The sequence below is a fragment of the Fistularia commersonii genome, chromosome 11 (assembly GCF_037954325.1).
Source record: "Fistularia commersonii isolate RoL2024-O1a breed Wild chromosome 11, RoL_Fcom_v1.0, whole genome shotgun sequence".
Lineage (NCBI taxonomy): Eukaryota > Metazoa > Chordata > Actinopteri > Syngnathiformes > Fistulariidae > Fistularia > Fistularia commersonii.
In genome coordinates, this window is record NC_141294.1 from 16,271,261 (window position 1) to 16,286,679 (window position 15,419).

At 37.2% G+C, this 15,419-nt stretch overlaps 1 protein-coding gene across 3 annotated transcripts in view; it reads right to left on the reverse strand.

The window, feature by feature from the left end:
- Positions 1–7,875: 7,875 nt before the first annotated feature.
- Positions 7,876–15,419, reverse strand: part of galnt1 (UDP-N-acetyl-alpha-D-galactosamine:polypeptide N-acetylgalactosaminyltransferase 1) — a 50,993-nt gene continuing 43,449 nt past the window's right edge. For all 3 annotated transcript variants that reach the window (XM_086155364.1, XM_086155366.1, XM_086155367.1), the window contains 6 exons: positions 14,100–14,217; positions 13,837–14,017; positions 11,596–11,735; positions 11,261–11,359; positions 11,037–11,171; positions 7,876–9,526 (listed from right to left, as the gene is read on the reverse strand). In XM_086155364.1, coding sequence (XP_086011490.1) covers positions 9,380–9,526; positions 11,037–11,171; positions 11,261–11,359; positions 11,596–11,735; positions 13,837–14,017; positions 14,100–14,217 — 820 coding nt within the window. In that variant the 3' untranslated portion in view covers positions 7,876–9,379. The remainder of the gene's footprint in view (positions 9,527–11,036; positions 11,172–11,260; positions 11,360–11,595; positions 11,736–13,836; positions 14,018–14,099; positions 14,218–15,419) is intronic.

Consider the following 15,419-nt stretch of genomic DNA (forward strand, 5'->3'; position numbering starts at 1 on the left):
AAGAGAATGCGTTATTTTTTTTTAGAAAATGTGAAACTATAAGGAGAAAAGAATTAATCTCGCGACGGATACAAAACAGGATTTTTGAGTGTTGAGTCCCATGCCAGAAAACATCATTAGCATCAAAGCTATAGGTGGCTAGAGATGTGGGTAGCTCATGCTAGCGCACAGGTAGCTAGAGTTGCTAACAGTAGGTACGTAGCTTCAGGTATGCGGAGGGACAGGCATTTTACCGGGGTGAATCATTTTTGGAAAATGCAATACTAGAATAAGAACGAGGAATTATTTAAAAAAGGAAGTTAAAAAATCCATGATTTATGAGTTAGAAAACAGTAGTAAAGCAACAGGTGGCTAGAGATGTGTGTGGCTGCTAATGCCTACAGTATGTAGTTAGCGTTAGCTTCAGTTTAATGAGGGGACAAACTGGAAAAGAGAATGCGCATTTTGGAGAAAATGCTGCGATATTAAAAGGTACGATATTAAAAGGTAGATACATAGTGTTAGCTTCAGGTATGCAAAGGTACGGTAAATAATGTTTAGTAAATGCAATATTAGAAAAAGAACGAGATTTTTTTTTGTAGATGTGCGTTGCTGTTGATGCTAATGGCATCTTTAACAAAAGCTAGTCGCTTTTGTTAAAGGAACTTTGGATTAATGTAAAAGCAATAGAAAATAATTTGAAGAACACATTCCTTGCTCATTTATGGAACTACCCTTTGAATAATAAACATTTTAAAGAAATGTTGTACTCTTGTTTATTTTCTCTTAATTTAAGTGTCTGAGGTTTTGGTGATTGCATTTTGTTTTCTTCAGCTAATTTATTGCTTATATAAAACTAATTTCTTGCATTTTTTTAGGCATTTAGGCGAAAGTCTTGATGATCTTACGGGAAAACAGGGAAAACCAAAAAAAATTACAATTTTTGCAGGATTCCCCCCCAAATAAATCAAATTTCAATCAACATTTACACCGTTTTTCTTTTAATTACTTTCTTTTTTCATTTTATATTAATTATTAATTATTATTAAAAAGCATTTTTAAGGGTGTGTCATGTGTCTCAAGCCCTCCTTATATATTTCAAGTTTTTTTCTCGCTTAGAGTCTTAAGGGGCTTAAGAACACTAACTTTTTAACTGTCAAAATTTGAGAAGTATTGAATTAAAACAATCTCTGAAGAGCCGCTGAGGCCTAAAGAGCTTTCTGTGGAGGTGCCAGGTTTGTGTCGCTGCATCAGACCGCCATCTGCTCCCAGCAGCTTGCAGACCGTCGGCTTGTTGGCGAAGCCGGAGATAAACATCATGTCCTGGGAAACTTCCAGTTTGGCTGCAGACATTCAAGGAAACTGATCCCCATAATTCCTAAGCAACACTCAGCCAGGGTCTTTGGAGTTTTTTGTTCAAGACTCACACTGAGAACAACGTCAGTACAGTTATACTTGGATATTTTTTTTGTTGTTCTGTATTGAACTAAAACAACTTCCTCTCCCTTCAGGGGTCGTCACAGCGGATCAACCTCCATCTAACCCTATTCTCTGTGTCTTCTAACTTCATGTCCTCTTTGACTGCATCCATAAATCTCTCTAGACCTCCTGCCTGGCAGCTCCAACCCCAGCATCCATCTATACATTTTCACTATTCCTCCTCGGTGTGGCTTCTCTGACATAATCTCCAAAACTTCTAACATGTGTAAGCATACATGTCTTGCACCAGTCAAACATACCTCTATGCCACTTCCTCATACAACCATAGTTCCTCTTTCTGCACCATGTTGTAAGCTTTTTCTAGGTCCACAAAGGCCCTATGCAGCACCTTCTCTGCTTCTCTATTCTCTAAAGCAAATACTGCATCCGTAGTATGCTTTCTGGGCATGAAACCACACTGCTGCTCACAAATGCTGACCTCTGCTCTCAGTCTAGTTTCCACAACTCTTTCCCATAAGTTCATTTTATGGCTCATTAACTTTAATCCTCTGTAGTTACAGCAATTCTGTTCTTAAAAATGGGCACCATCACACTTCTCGATTCTTCAAGTATCTTCTCACTCTCGACGACCTGCTGAATAATCTGAGTGGATAGTCACCTCTTCTACCCTTCGCTCTCTTTCATTTTCCTCATTCAAAATACTCTTTCCATCTGCCCGTCACTTGTCTGGTATCTGTCAATACATCTCTCTTAATCACACGAACCTGAAAACTTTTACATCAACTATGTCATTTTAATATTAATTTAATAATTTCATTATAATATATTTGTTAAAAATGGTTAAAAATCTTTGACAATCTTGATATTAAATTTGAATTTTACTATTTGATTTTGAAAATTGTCCTTTGTATTTAATATTCAGTACCACAAATTTAGTTAATAAAAAGGTAAGTTAATAAAGTTAAGTTAATAAAAAATTGAGTCGAGTTTGAGTTTTACTATTTACATTTTATAAATAGGTATAATTTGTTTTGAAGGTTCAACACCTCACATTTTACGACAATTAAAATTGCGTTCATAATAAATAAAAAAATGAATTAAATTACTATCTTTAATTCTGAACATTATTAAAAAAATGGAAAACATTGATATTAAATTGGCATTTTACTATTTCAATTTTGAAAATTATCAATTGTGTTGAATATTCAGTTGAAGTTAATAAAAATTCTGTTCATAATAAATATGAAATACTTGAAAATACTAATATCAAATTGTACCTTTACGATTTATGTTTTTTACTCTTTAAATTCCAAGAATTCCTGATCATTTATGTTAAATATTCAACACTACAAATGTTACAGTACTAACAATTGTGTTCATCTTAAATATTAAAAAGGAATGATGTTACTATTTTTTATTGTGGAGATTATTTAAAAATAATCTTAGAAATATTTAATAATCAATTGGAGTTTTACTATCTAGGTTAAAAAAAAAAGTTACCATTTGTGTTGAAGTTTCAACACCTCAAATTTTAAAAAAGAAATTCTGTTCATATATAAAAAATTAATGACATTAAAATGTTTAATTCTGAACATTATTAAATTTTTGGGAAAATATTAATATCAAACTGGAATTTACTATTTCACTATTTCACTACTATTTATTATTTACTATTTCATTTTCTTTATTTATCATTTGTCTTGAATATTATATGAATTAGAGGATTTATGGATGTAGTGGGAGAGGAGGCTACAAAGAAAAGGCTTAGATTGGAGATGGATGATTCCCCTGAATGGAAAAGCCAAAAGGAAATTATCATTTTTGTTGAATATTCATTACCACAAATTTTAAGGTAATAATAATTCTGTTCATCCTAAATATGAAAAATGAATATTAAACATTATATTATGAATATTATGATTATTATGAACGTTACTTTTTTTGAAAAATAATTTAAAAAAGTAATCATATTCATTATGAAAATTATCATTTGTTTTAAATATTCAGTACCACAAATTTAAAGGTAATTCTGTTCATAAAAAATATGAAAAATGAGTATATTTAGATTTTAGTGAGTATTTTTTAGTGAGAAGATTATTAAAACTTTGTTGAAAATATTATTAAACGAGTTTTGCTATCGACATTTTTAAAAGGTTACCCTTTGTGTTGAAGTTTCAATTCCTTAAATTTTCACTGAATATTATTTTCATACCATAAAAAATGGAGGACACTTCTATTTTTAATTCTGAACGTTATTAAAAAATTGTGAAAATATTGATATTTAATTGAAGTTTTACTATTTCAATTTTAAAAATGATCACAGTGTTGAATATTCAGTAACTCAAATTTTAAGTTAATAAAAATTCTGTTCATCATAAATATGAAAAAAGAATGTGATTACTATTTTTAATTATGACCATTACTTTTTTGAAAAATAATTTTAAAAACATATTCATTTTTCACATGAAAATTATAATTTGTGTTGAATATTCAGTACCACAAATTTTAAGTAAAAATTCTGTTCATTAAAAAATATGAAAATTGATTGTTACTATTTTTATTTATGAAGATTATTAAAACTTTGTGTAAAATATTATATTTGAGTTTTGCTATTTATTTTTAAGTTACCATTTGTGTTGAAGTTTCAACTCCTTAAATTATACACCAAATATGATGTTCATAATATAAAAATGAAGGACATTACCATTTTTAATTCTGAACATTTTTAAATATTATAAAAAGTAATCACATTCATTTTTCATATTATTATGAAAATTATCATTTGTGTTGAATATTTAGTATCACAAATTTTAAGTTATTTCTGTCCATAAAAAATATGAAAAATGAATATTTTCTATTTTAAATTCTGATCATTATAAAAACTTTGTTGAAAATATTATTAAATTGGAGTTTTGCTGTTTACATTTTTAAGAGTTACCATTTGTGCTGAAGTTTCAACACCTTTAATTATACAACAAATATTATGTTTGTAATATAAAAAATGTATGACATTATTATTTTTAAATCTGAAGATGATTAATTATTTTCTGAAATATGATATTAAATTGAAGTTTTACTATTTCAATTTTAAAAATGATCACTGTGTGGAATATTCAGTCACCCAAATTTCAGGTTAATAAAAACGGTTCATCATAAATATGAAAAATTAATGTGATTACTATTTTCAATTAGAAACATTTTTTTTGAAAAATATTTTTAAAAAGTAATCACAACCATTATTCACATTTATTATGAAAAATTTAAATTATTTTGAGTATTCAGTACCACAAATTTCAAGGTAATAAAAATTCTGTTAATAAAAAGTATGAAAAATGAATCTTACTATTTCTATTTATGAAGATTATTAAAACTTTATTGAAAATATCATTAAATTGGAGTTCTGCTACTTACATTTTTAAGTTACCATTTGTGTTGAAGTTTCAACAGCTTAAATTATACAGCAAATATTATGTTCATAATATATAGAATTAAAGGACTTACCTTTTTTAAATTCTGAACATTATTAAAAGATTGAAACTATTGATATCATTAGGAATTTTAACATTTCAATTAAAATGTTAAAATTCCTAATGATATCAATAGTTTCAATCTTTAAAATTAAAAATTTTAACATTTCAATTTTTAAAATTATCACTGTTGAATATTCAGTAACCCAAATTTTAAGTTAATAAAAATTCTGTTTGTCATAAATATGAAAAAATGAATTTGATTATTATCTTTAATTCTGAATATTATTAAAATATTTGAAAATGTTGATATTAAATTGAAGTTTTACTATTTCAATTTTTAAATTAGCAATTGTGCTGAATATTCAGTTGAAGTTAATAAAAATTCTGTTCATAACAATTAATTTTTTTACTATTTAAATTCTAAGAATTCCTGATCATTTATGTTTAATATTCAACACTACAAATGTTACAGTACTAACAATTGTTCCTCTTAAATATTAAAAACGAATAATGTTACTAAATAATCTAAAAATAATCTTTGAAAATATTTAATATTCAAGTGGAGTTTTACTATTTAAATTTAAAAACAGTTACCATTGGTGTTGTAGTTTCAACTCCTTAAATTTTGAAATAGAAATTCTGTTCATAATATATATTATAATATGTATAAAAAATGAATGACATTGTAGATATTGATATTCAATTGGAATTTACTATTTCAATTTTTCACTACTATTTATTATTTACTATTTTTATTTAATTATAATTTGTCTTGAATCTTATATGAATAAGAAGATTTATGGATGTAGTGGGAGAGGAGGCTACAAAGAATAGGCTTAGATTGGAGATGGATGACTCCCCTGAATGGAAAAGCCAAAAGGAAAAGATCATTTTTGTTGAATATTCAGTACCACAAATTCAAAGTTCATAAAAAAGTATGAAAAATTAGTATTACTATTTTCAATGAGAAGATTATTAAAACTTCCATTAAATTGGAGTTTTCCTATCAATATTTTCAAAAGGTTACCCTTTGTGTTGAGGCTTCAATACCATAAATTATACGCTGAACATTATGTACATAATGAAGAAAAAATGAAGAACACCTCTATTCTTAATTCTGAACGTTATTAAATACATGTGAAAATATTGATATTAAATTGAAGTTTTACTATTTCAATTTTAAAAACGATTACTTTTTTGAATATTCAGTAACCCAAATTTAAAGTGTATAAAAATTCTGTTTTAAGTTTTTAAAAATATCTTAAATATGAAAAATTAATATGATTACTATTTTTGATTATGAACAGTATTTTTTTGAAAAATAATTTTAAAAAGTAACCACATTCATTTTTCATATGAAAATTATCATTTCTGTTGAATATTTAGTACCACAAATTTTAAGTAAATAAAAATTCTGTTTCTTTAAAAAATATGAAAATTGATTGTTACTATTTTTATTTATGAAGATGATTATTAAAACCACGTTTAACATATTATTATATTATAATAATATCATTATTATATATTATATTATAATTATATTACATTATATTATATTATATAATAAATCATATTATATTATAATTATATCATTATTACATTGGAGTTTTGTGATTTGTTTTTAAGTTACCATTTGTGGTGAAGTTTCAACTCCTTAAATTATACACCAAATATAATCTTCATAATATAAAAAATTAAGGACATTCCGATTTTTAATTCTGACCATTTTTTTTTGGAAAAATATTTTTAAAGTAATCACATTCATTTTTCATATTTTTTATGAAAATTATCATTTGTTTTGAATATTTAGTTCCACAAATTTTTAAGGTATTTATGTTAAAAAAATATGAGAAATGAATATTACTATTTTAATTTCTGACCATTATAAAAACTTTGTTGAAAATATGATTAAATTGGAGATTTGCTATTTACCATTCGTGTTGAAGTTTCAACGCCTTAAATTACACAACAAATGTTATTATATTATTAACTTAAATATAAAATCTGAAAAATTAATGTGATCACTATTTCTAATCATGAACATTATTTGTTTGAAAAATGTTTTAAAAAATAAATCACATTCATTTTTCATATTATGAAAACTATCATTTGTGAGTACCACATTTCTAAGTTATTTCTGTTCATAAAAAAATATGAAAAATGCGTATTACTATTTTTAATTCTGAGCATTATTAAAACTTTGTTGAAAATATCATTAAATTGGAGTTTTGGCATTTTCATATTCAAAATTACCATTTGTGCTGAAGTTTCAACACCTTAAATTATACAACAAATATTATGTTTGTAATATAAAAACTGTATGACATTACTTTTTTTCATTCTGAAGATTATATATTTTTTTTGAAAATATTGATATTAAATTGATGTTTTACTTATTCAATTTTAATAAATTATTACTGTGTTGAATATTCAGTAACCCAAATTTTAAGTTAATAAAAATTCTGTTCATCATAAATATGAAAAATGAATGTGATTACTACTTTATTAAGGAACATTATTTTTTTGAAAAATATTTTTAAAAAGTAATCACATTCTTTTTTCATATTTATAAAGAAAAATGTAATATGTATTAAATATTCAGTACAATTAGAAGTTTATTCTCTTCAAAATATGAAAATGGAATGTTATTGTTTTTAACGATGAGGATTATTAAAACTTTGTTAAAATTATCATTAAATTGGAGTTTTACCAATTAAAATGTTACTATTCAAGTTTTAAAAAGTTATTCGTGTAGAATATTCAGCACCACAAATGTCACTGACAATTATATTCATTATATATATTATAAATGAGTGACGGTTTTTAATAATGAATTTAATTTATTTACTGGAATTATTCATATAAAATAGAGTACTACTATTCTAATTTTAAAAATAGTTATCATTTGTGTTGACTACTCGGTACTACAAATTTTCCATTAATGAAAATCATGCCAACAAATCAAGCCGACAAACGCCCGTGTTCTGTAAACGTCTGAACTTTTATTGTCAACATTTGGATCAGCTCAGTGTGGAAGCCTAGACATGTCACGCCCCCCCGGAAAAACTAACATCGGAACGCTCCAGAATCGGACCTCATCCGATCCCCACTTCAGTTTCGCGACGAAGATGGGCTGAGAAATGTGTAAACGCCCCTCCACTGGAGGGAGCTCCCCTCCGCCGACTCCGCCCTCTCGCCCACGGCCCGAGTGATACGCTGAAGAAAAACGAAAACAAACAAAAAAAAACCGAGAAGAACGAAGACCCCGAATGAGACGGAGGCTGACGGGCTCGCCCGGGACAGGAAGTGATGTCAGATATGCGGGAGGGAGGCCTTCGGATATGACGCCGGGCCCGCTGAGAGCGCCGGTATCGGTCCAGACTTGTCTTCTGGAACTCCTCCGACGTCCAAATTATAAAAGTTATTAAAGCCCTCCGTGTTTCAGCTCTCAGCGTGGAGTCGGGGCTCGCGGCGCCCCGGGGTCTTCAGACCCGGGCCTCCATGATGAGGATCCACCTGATCTTCTGATATCCCATAATGTGCGTCTGGAGGAAACGAGCCCTTGGAGTGTCTGGAAGAGGATATGAGCAAAAGACCTTCCCTCCTGCGCGGATACAGGAAGTGTGTGCGTGTATGTGTGTGTGTGTGTGTGTGATGGGAAAAGCCCCCTAGGCCGGGCGTTGCTACGGGTTACAGTTAGCGCGTTAGCTCTACGTTACATCTTTAAGGAGCACACAGACGGACAGATGCTCGTCTCGGCGGGCGGGGACGAGGAGAACGTGGACACGGGAACCTGGAGATATCACGAACACCTTGGACGTCTAGCTCTGGGTCTCGGGCGTCGTGTCTGAAAGGGGGCGCAACGCAGAGGATCAACACTAGAGGGCGCCATACGACCGCCGCTCTCACGCTTGACATGCAACCTTCTGCAGAGGTGGGGTGGGGGAGGGAGGGGGCTCCATACAAAATTAAATAAAAGGAAGAAAACCAGGAGAGGATTGAACCCCCTTACCCCTGCCCCTACATTCATCTCAGGATACACTCATCCATTCACACACACACACACACTCTGTCAGTAAACGTTAGCGTCGTGAGCCGAGGGGTGGACCGCTAGCAACCTTCTCCGCGGCTGCTCCTCCATCTCTTAGGAAACAGAACAAGACAAAAAAAAAAAAAAAGAAAAGAAAAAGAAAAACAACAAACCGGCGTCTCCGGAGGGAGTTCTTCAGTTGTGGGAGGAGCCAAACGTGCGCCTCGCGTGGGGACGGGGGTGTGCGTGTATGTGTGTGTGTGTGTGTGTGTGTGTGTGTGTGAGCAGAGGCGGTACAGTCCGGTCGGTCCTCCTCCGCCCACGCGTCCCCCCTGGTGGGAAAAGTCTTCTCCGACTTCCAGCAAACATGTCCGCCCCCCCCCCCCCCACCGGGGCTTCACGGCGGGCCGCTGTGTGTGTGTGAGTGTGTGTGTGTGTGTGTGCCTGGGCGCGGCGCCGGTCAGAAGACCTCGGGTAGTGTGACGTTGCGGAGCAGCCACTGCTGGGAGCGGGAGTGTGTGCAGTCTCTGACGCTGGGCACCTGGCTGTCCTCCTCGCTGGCCTTGTCCAGACACTGGTTGCTGTTGACGTGGATCAGGGTCAGCTTCTGCAGGAGGAGCGAGCGGGGACGTCATGGGAAGGATTTTCAAAAATCATGAAATAGCAGCCAAACGCGGAGTGAAAGCTTAGGGTTAGCATTAGCTTACTCCATGTAAGCGCCTCTCCCCGTCCCCCCGGGCTCTCTGATTGGTCGGGTTTCTGGGGGCGTGGCCCACAACTTCCTCCATTATTTCTTTTATCAAAGCGAATTGCAGCATTTCAGCCATTAGCATGTAACATACAGCGCTACATGTAGCTTAAAGCGCTACATGCTACTGTGTTCCTCCCCGAGGAGGGTTTTCTAATTAAAATTTGACTAGCGGGGTCTTTAAAAACAGGAGCAAAGGCCAAAAACCTTTTATTTGCACGTGTTGGGAGCCAAAAAACTTTAGATTTTTTATATTATACAAGAATATTGGCATCAGACTCCATGCAACGCGGACGCGAGGAAGTTCTCCAAACTAAATATTAGCTTAGTGATGCACAGTGAGGGAGATTTTCCTAAATATTTGAGTTTGTGGAAAAAAAAAGTAGAAACAAAATATCCTTGGATGATCAAACTTTCCTTCATTTTCAAGAAAAATCGATACATTTCTTCAGGTTTTTGATTTAGAATAGATAGTGCGGCGCTCCCAAAGCGTGGAAATAGAACTATTAGAAGGATTTTGAGCTTTGTGTTTATGTTTTTAGCCCGTCGGACCAGCGTGAATGGAGGGATGGAAGCTACGCGCTCTCAACGTTAGCTTATGACGTCCCACTGGGGAAATAAAAATATGATCACAGGTGTTTCCTGGTTACTTTGCCCTCGCTCATAAATGTATTAAGACAGGAACTTTGTAATTTCCGAACTATAAGCTGCAATTTTTTTTCCACACGCTTTAAACACTTAAACAACAATGCGGCTAATTTATTGATTTTTTTTTTTTTTTGGCCAACGAGCTTCATACATTTAGCCTGGTCACATCGGACCCATTAAATGACGAAAACGTTCAATTCCGACACCGAAAAAGACGACTTTCGCTGTTTCAGCGCGAAGGAGGACGACCAAGCTAGCGATCGAAGCCGCGGGGATAGTAAATGGATGGTGGATGAACTTTTCCCTGCGTTATTTATCATGAATATTTTTCATCGTCCGTGTCACAGGCGACGTGCGTCCAAAAAAAAAAGCATTTCCGGTGCGTATTTACGGATGTTACCGGTAAGGATTTCATGAAAAAAAATGTTCCTGTGCAACATCTTTCTGTGTAAATATCTTCTAGACAAGTGCGGCCTGTATATGTACACATATATTTATTTTGTTATTTTTTTTTGCCGCTTATATTCAGGTGCGTTCCTTAGTACGGAAATTACGGTAGCTGTCGAGCGTAGCGGACGAATACGGTACTTCATCACCAGGAAAAAAAAAAAAAAAAAACCCTTTGCTTCCAATGGTTTTTTTCCATTTCATCCGCAAATGAAAATGGCGAGACGTCACGCCGGAGGACTTTGCGGGACTATTTCCGGCGGCGTGCACCCACCACGGCGTCGTACTCCCAAAGCTGGTTCCCCTTCAGGTGGTGGCACTTGAGCATCATGACGGGCCCGTTGAGCTTGGACACGTCCAGGCAGAGGTCGTCCGTCCGGATCTCCTTGTTGGCCGTGTAGGAGAAAACCTGCGGGCGGCGCCGGCAAAACGTAGAGCGTCAGAGACGGAGGCGGCGGGGAGGTCAGAGGTCACGACCTCTGGCTTTCTTCCGGTTACCTGGTTGCCTCCCATCCCGTGGCAGTTGAAGATGCCGACCTTCTCGTTTTCCTTGCGGGCCATGTTGTCCAGGCACTGGTTGGTTTCAACGTTACGGATCTACAGAAGACACACACACACACACACACACACACACACACACACACACACACACACACACACACACACACACACATTGAGCAACACTGGTACGTGGAGTCACAATCTTTGACCCAAATGCACTTGGAGCCATTTTGTCAAGTTTGGATTGCAGCCTAAAAACAATGACTCACCAGATCCCTGTGTGTGTGTGTGTGTGTGTATGTGTGTGTGTGTGTGTGTGTGTGTGAACACACCTCTCCCAGTGAGTAATAGTGCCTGGGGATCTGGGAGTCAGGATACACGTTCTCCAAGTACCAGCTGAAGGGTTTACATTGGAGTTTTTGTCTCAGCGCCGCGCGAGACGCGATGTCGCCGTAGTCCACTTTGGTCACACCTGGAAAGAAATGTAGTAATAAGATCTCACACACACACTCACACACACACACGCTGAGCTCAGCAACTATGGCGACCGACGGCATTAATAAAACAGGTCTGAACTCGGCTGTACGTGGCATTAAAATGGATCCACACCTGCGACGGGTGACCTTTCTGCTTTTCTTCTGGGCAGCAAAAGCTGCGCGCTGGGGAAACTTAAATGTGTCCGACGCCGTACAAAGCCGACACGTGGTTAATGCTCGCTTTCCGAGGGGGGCAAAGGTCGCGCGCCGCTGCCAGGCGTGACGTTTGACCGGATGGTCACCGGTTGGTGGAGATGATGGAGACGCGGCGGGCGAAGGATTCATCCATCTCCTTCGACGTGAACCCGAAATACAGCCGCTTTCAGAAAGACAAGTCCGAAGAAGTGTCCAGCTTGGTTACAGGAAGTAGCGTCCCCCTAGGGGAACTATTAGCTTAGCATTCCCACAGGAATGCTAAGCACTGTGGAGCGTTCATGGAAACACAACCAAGGACCAGCAGACGGTTGAGGTGTTTGTATCTTCTCCTTAGCCGTTAGCTAACATCGCACTCCGCACAGAAGAGCCTGGACCTCATTGTAGCTCTGTTTCTCACAAACTTCTGTCCATTTTGCCCCAAAAAAAACATCTAATCTTGGCCCAGGAGTCTTCTCTTCTTCCACCGACGGTGTGCTTCTTCTACGTCCACCGTATCCACCAGGACAGTGTCTGTTAGTGACGTGTCCTTCGCGAACATAACGGCTATATGAGTCGGCTCTTTCAAGTGAACGACCGAAGCCGGCTCCTGATTGGTGGGGAGCCCCACCAATCGGCAGCCGGCTTCTGTCGAGACGCTTTTTTTTTTCTCTTGAAGACGCACGTGATTGGTCAATATGCGTGGTGTCGTCTCTGTGTCTGTGACTGCTGATCTTTTTGTTTTACACATTTTAATTTATATTTTTTGCGTGTTTTTCAGGAGTTCTGTGTTGTTTCAGTCTGAATTGGTTAAAAGTTGATGGGTAAATGGTTAAAAGTTCTTGTATTTTATAGTTAATTTATACCACTGAAGAGTTAATATTTTTAATTTATTTTTAATTATTTTATTTTGTTTTGCATTTTTTTCAGGGATTCTGTGTTGTTGTTTGACTTTAAATTTGTTGAGTGTATAAAAAGCTAAATTGTTTTGTATTTAATAATTTGTTTTTGTAGCTCTGTATATATTTTAATTAATGTTTTTTCAGGGATCCTGTGTTTCACTTTAAATTTGTTACGTATAAAAAAGCTAAAAGTTTATTCTTGTATTTCATAGTTTATTTTGTTGTTGCACTGAAAAGTAAATATTTTTAATTTACATTTTGTTGAGTCATGTGTTTTTCAGGGATTCTGTGTTGCTTGACCTTAAAGTTGCTTAGTATAAAAAAGTTAAAAGCTTAAATTAGTTGAAAGGTCACTGTAGAGCAAAAAAATAAAGGCTATTATAATATAGTAGCATAATACATTTTTTTAAATGAATCATTAAATCATTTTGTGCATAATGTTACATTATTATTGGTAATATGTCGATTAAAGCTACAAAAAAATCTGAAGAGCCGTTTGGGAGCCGGAAGAGCCGTTTCTCTAAAATGAGCCTGAATTCCCATCACTAGTGTCCTCGGCAAACGCGATCTTTTCCGAAGCCTCGGGTGAAGGGTGAAGGGTGAAGGGTGAAGGGTCAAGGGTCGCCGTTTGGCCGGCGCTTTATCTCCAGAGCTAAAACGGCGGAGAACAACATCTCCAGCTGGCCATCTCTGCAGGGTCAACCATCAGCCGGAGGATCGCTTGATATTCTGTGACTTTTCCTGCACCTTCACTTGTCTTTACTTTTGCAACTTCATATATATGTGTGTGTGTGTGTGTGTGTGTGTGTGTGTGTGTGAGTTAATAGATGCTACGTAGCGTGAAATTACTCGCCGCCCCCTGTCCCGCCCTGCTGGGTCACCACTGCAGTATCACCACTGTCACCGGGTTCATGGACGGATCACACCTGCATGGAGATTAACCTCCACATACAAGCCCACACACACACACACACACACACACGGGTGCGTTGGTGGGACTCACCTGGGGAGATGATGTAGAAGAAGTTTTTGAACTCGTCCATCCAGACCTCGGCCAAGCGGCGGTTGTTTTTGTTGATGATCTGCCCGGTTCCCCCGGGGAAGGTGTACGGCGTGGCCTTGCGGAACACGTGACCCACGTGGGAGCACGTGACGATCTCCAGGGTGCCGCCGCATTGCCAGATCTGCGAACGCGCCATGGCGGAGGGTCCGATGAGCGGAGACCGGTTGCGTCCCGACTCAGTGCCGAGCGGGGCCTCTACTCACCCTGAAGGAGATCTCCAGGTTCTCGCCGCCCCAGATGTCCATGCCTGCGTCGTACGTGCCGATCTCCTGGAAGTAGTCCCGGTCTATGGAGAACAGGCCGCCCGCCATGGTGGGAGTCCTGGGGAGCAGAGATCAAGGAAGGTCAAGCCCTCCGTCGATCTGATGTTCCAAACCGAAGCAGACCGGGCGCGTGGCCTGACCCTCCATCTTTGATTTCCCAACACAAGGCAATCATGAAGGGCTACGGCCAGGTTTGGAGGGGCGACAGAAATATCGAGCCAGGAAACAGCCAGGACCGACAAGAACTTTTAGTGGTCTGCTCTACTGGTGGACTTCCTGATGGAGCGGACACAGCTGGAGGCTCGTCGGGTTACTGTCCTGTAGCCTGTTCAGCACAAATGCTTATCTCTCGCCGACTCGCGTTCACTGGTATCCTCTGTTCACTGTTTCCACAACCGCCTTCAGCTCTGCTTGAATTCAGTACCTCCTTCACTTGTGTTCTCCTGTTTCACACCGGGGCGCTAGTGTAACCGTCGCTGTTAAATTTGGAAAAGGACCAGATGTTTCTTTTTCAGCACCTTTGGGGAAACTGAAGTGACGCTCCAGGTGTGAAGCTTCTCTCCTCCACATGCAGGTATTCTGTCTTGTTGCCGCTAACCTCCGATACCTCCAGCTCTGTGGATGTTCCTCCACCTGCTCCCTGCTCTCACGATAGATCACAACATCAGCTGCAAACACCTTGGTCCAGGGAGGTTCCTGTCTGGGCTCATCTGTCAACCTGTCCATCACTGTAGCAAACAAAACCGGGCTCAGAGCTGATCCCTGAAGCTTCCCTTTGAGCTCCTCCGTCACACCTCACCACTGTCTCACATATAGCATACATGTCTTGCACCGCTCTAACATTCTTCTCTCTTTGCAACACTTTTTCCGGATTTCCAAACGCACTTTGCTGCTCCCTGACTTTCTCTATCAACCTTCTCAAAGCCAATCCTCGTGTTTTCAAACGCAGGTCCGACAATAAAATAATTATAGCGGTTGCAGGAGGAGCCAGAGAGCAGCAAGCTGGCCTCCCATGGTCCGTGTACCTGAGTGCGTACGTCGGCATTCATGAGTTCATGTCGCTCGAGGGAAGATTGTGAAAACCACAAATGCATCTGGGGGATTTCTTTTTTTACCCCCTCAGTAATTGGAGGCGCTTCTGATTGTGGGGTTTCTAATTCGGTTTCAGTCGCCACCTGATTCGGTTCCGGGAACCATCTCTGCAAACATTTGCTGTTCTGGACGTGAGGTGAGGGTGCGGCTGCGAGCGGTCGGGAGGGT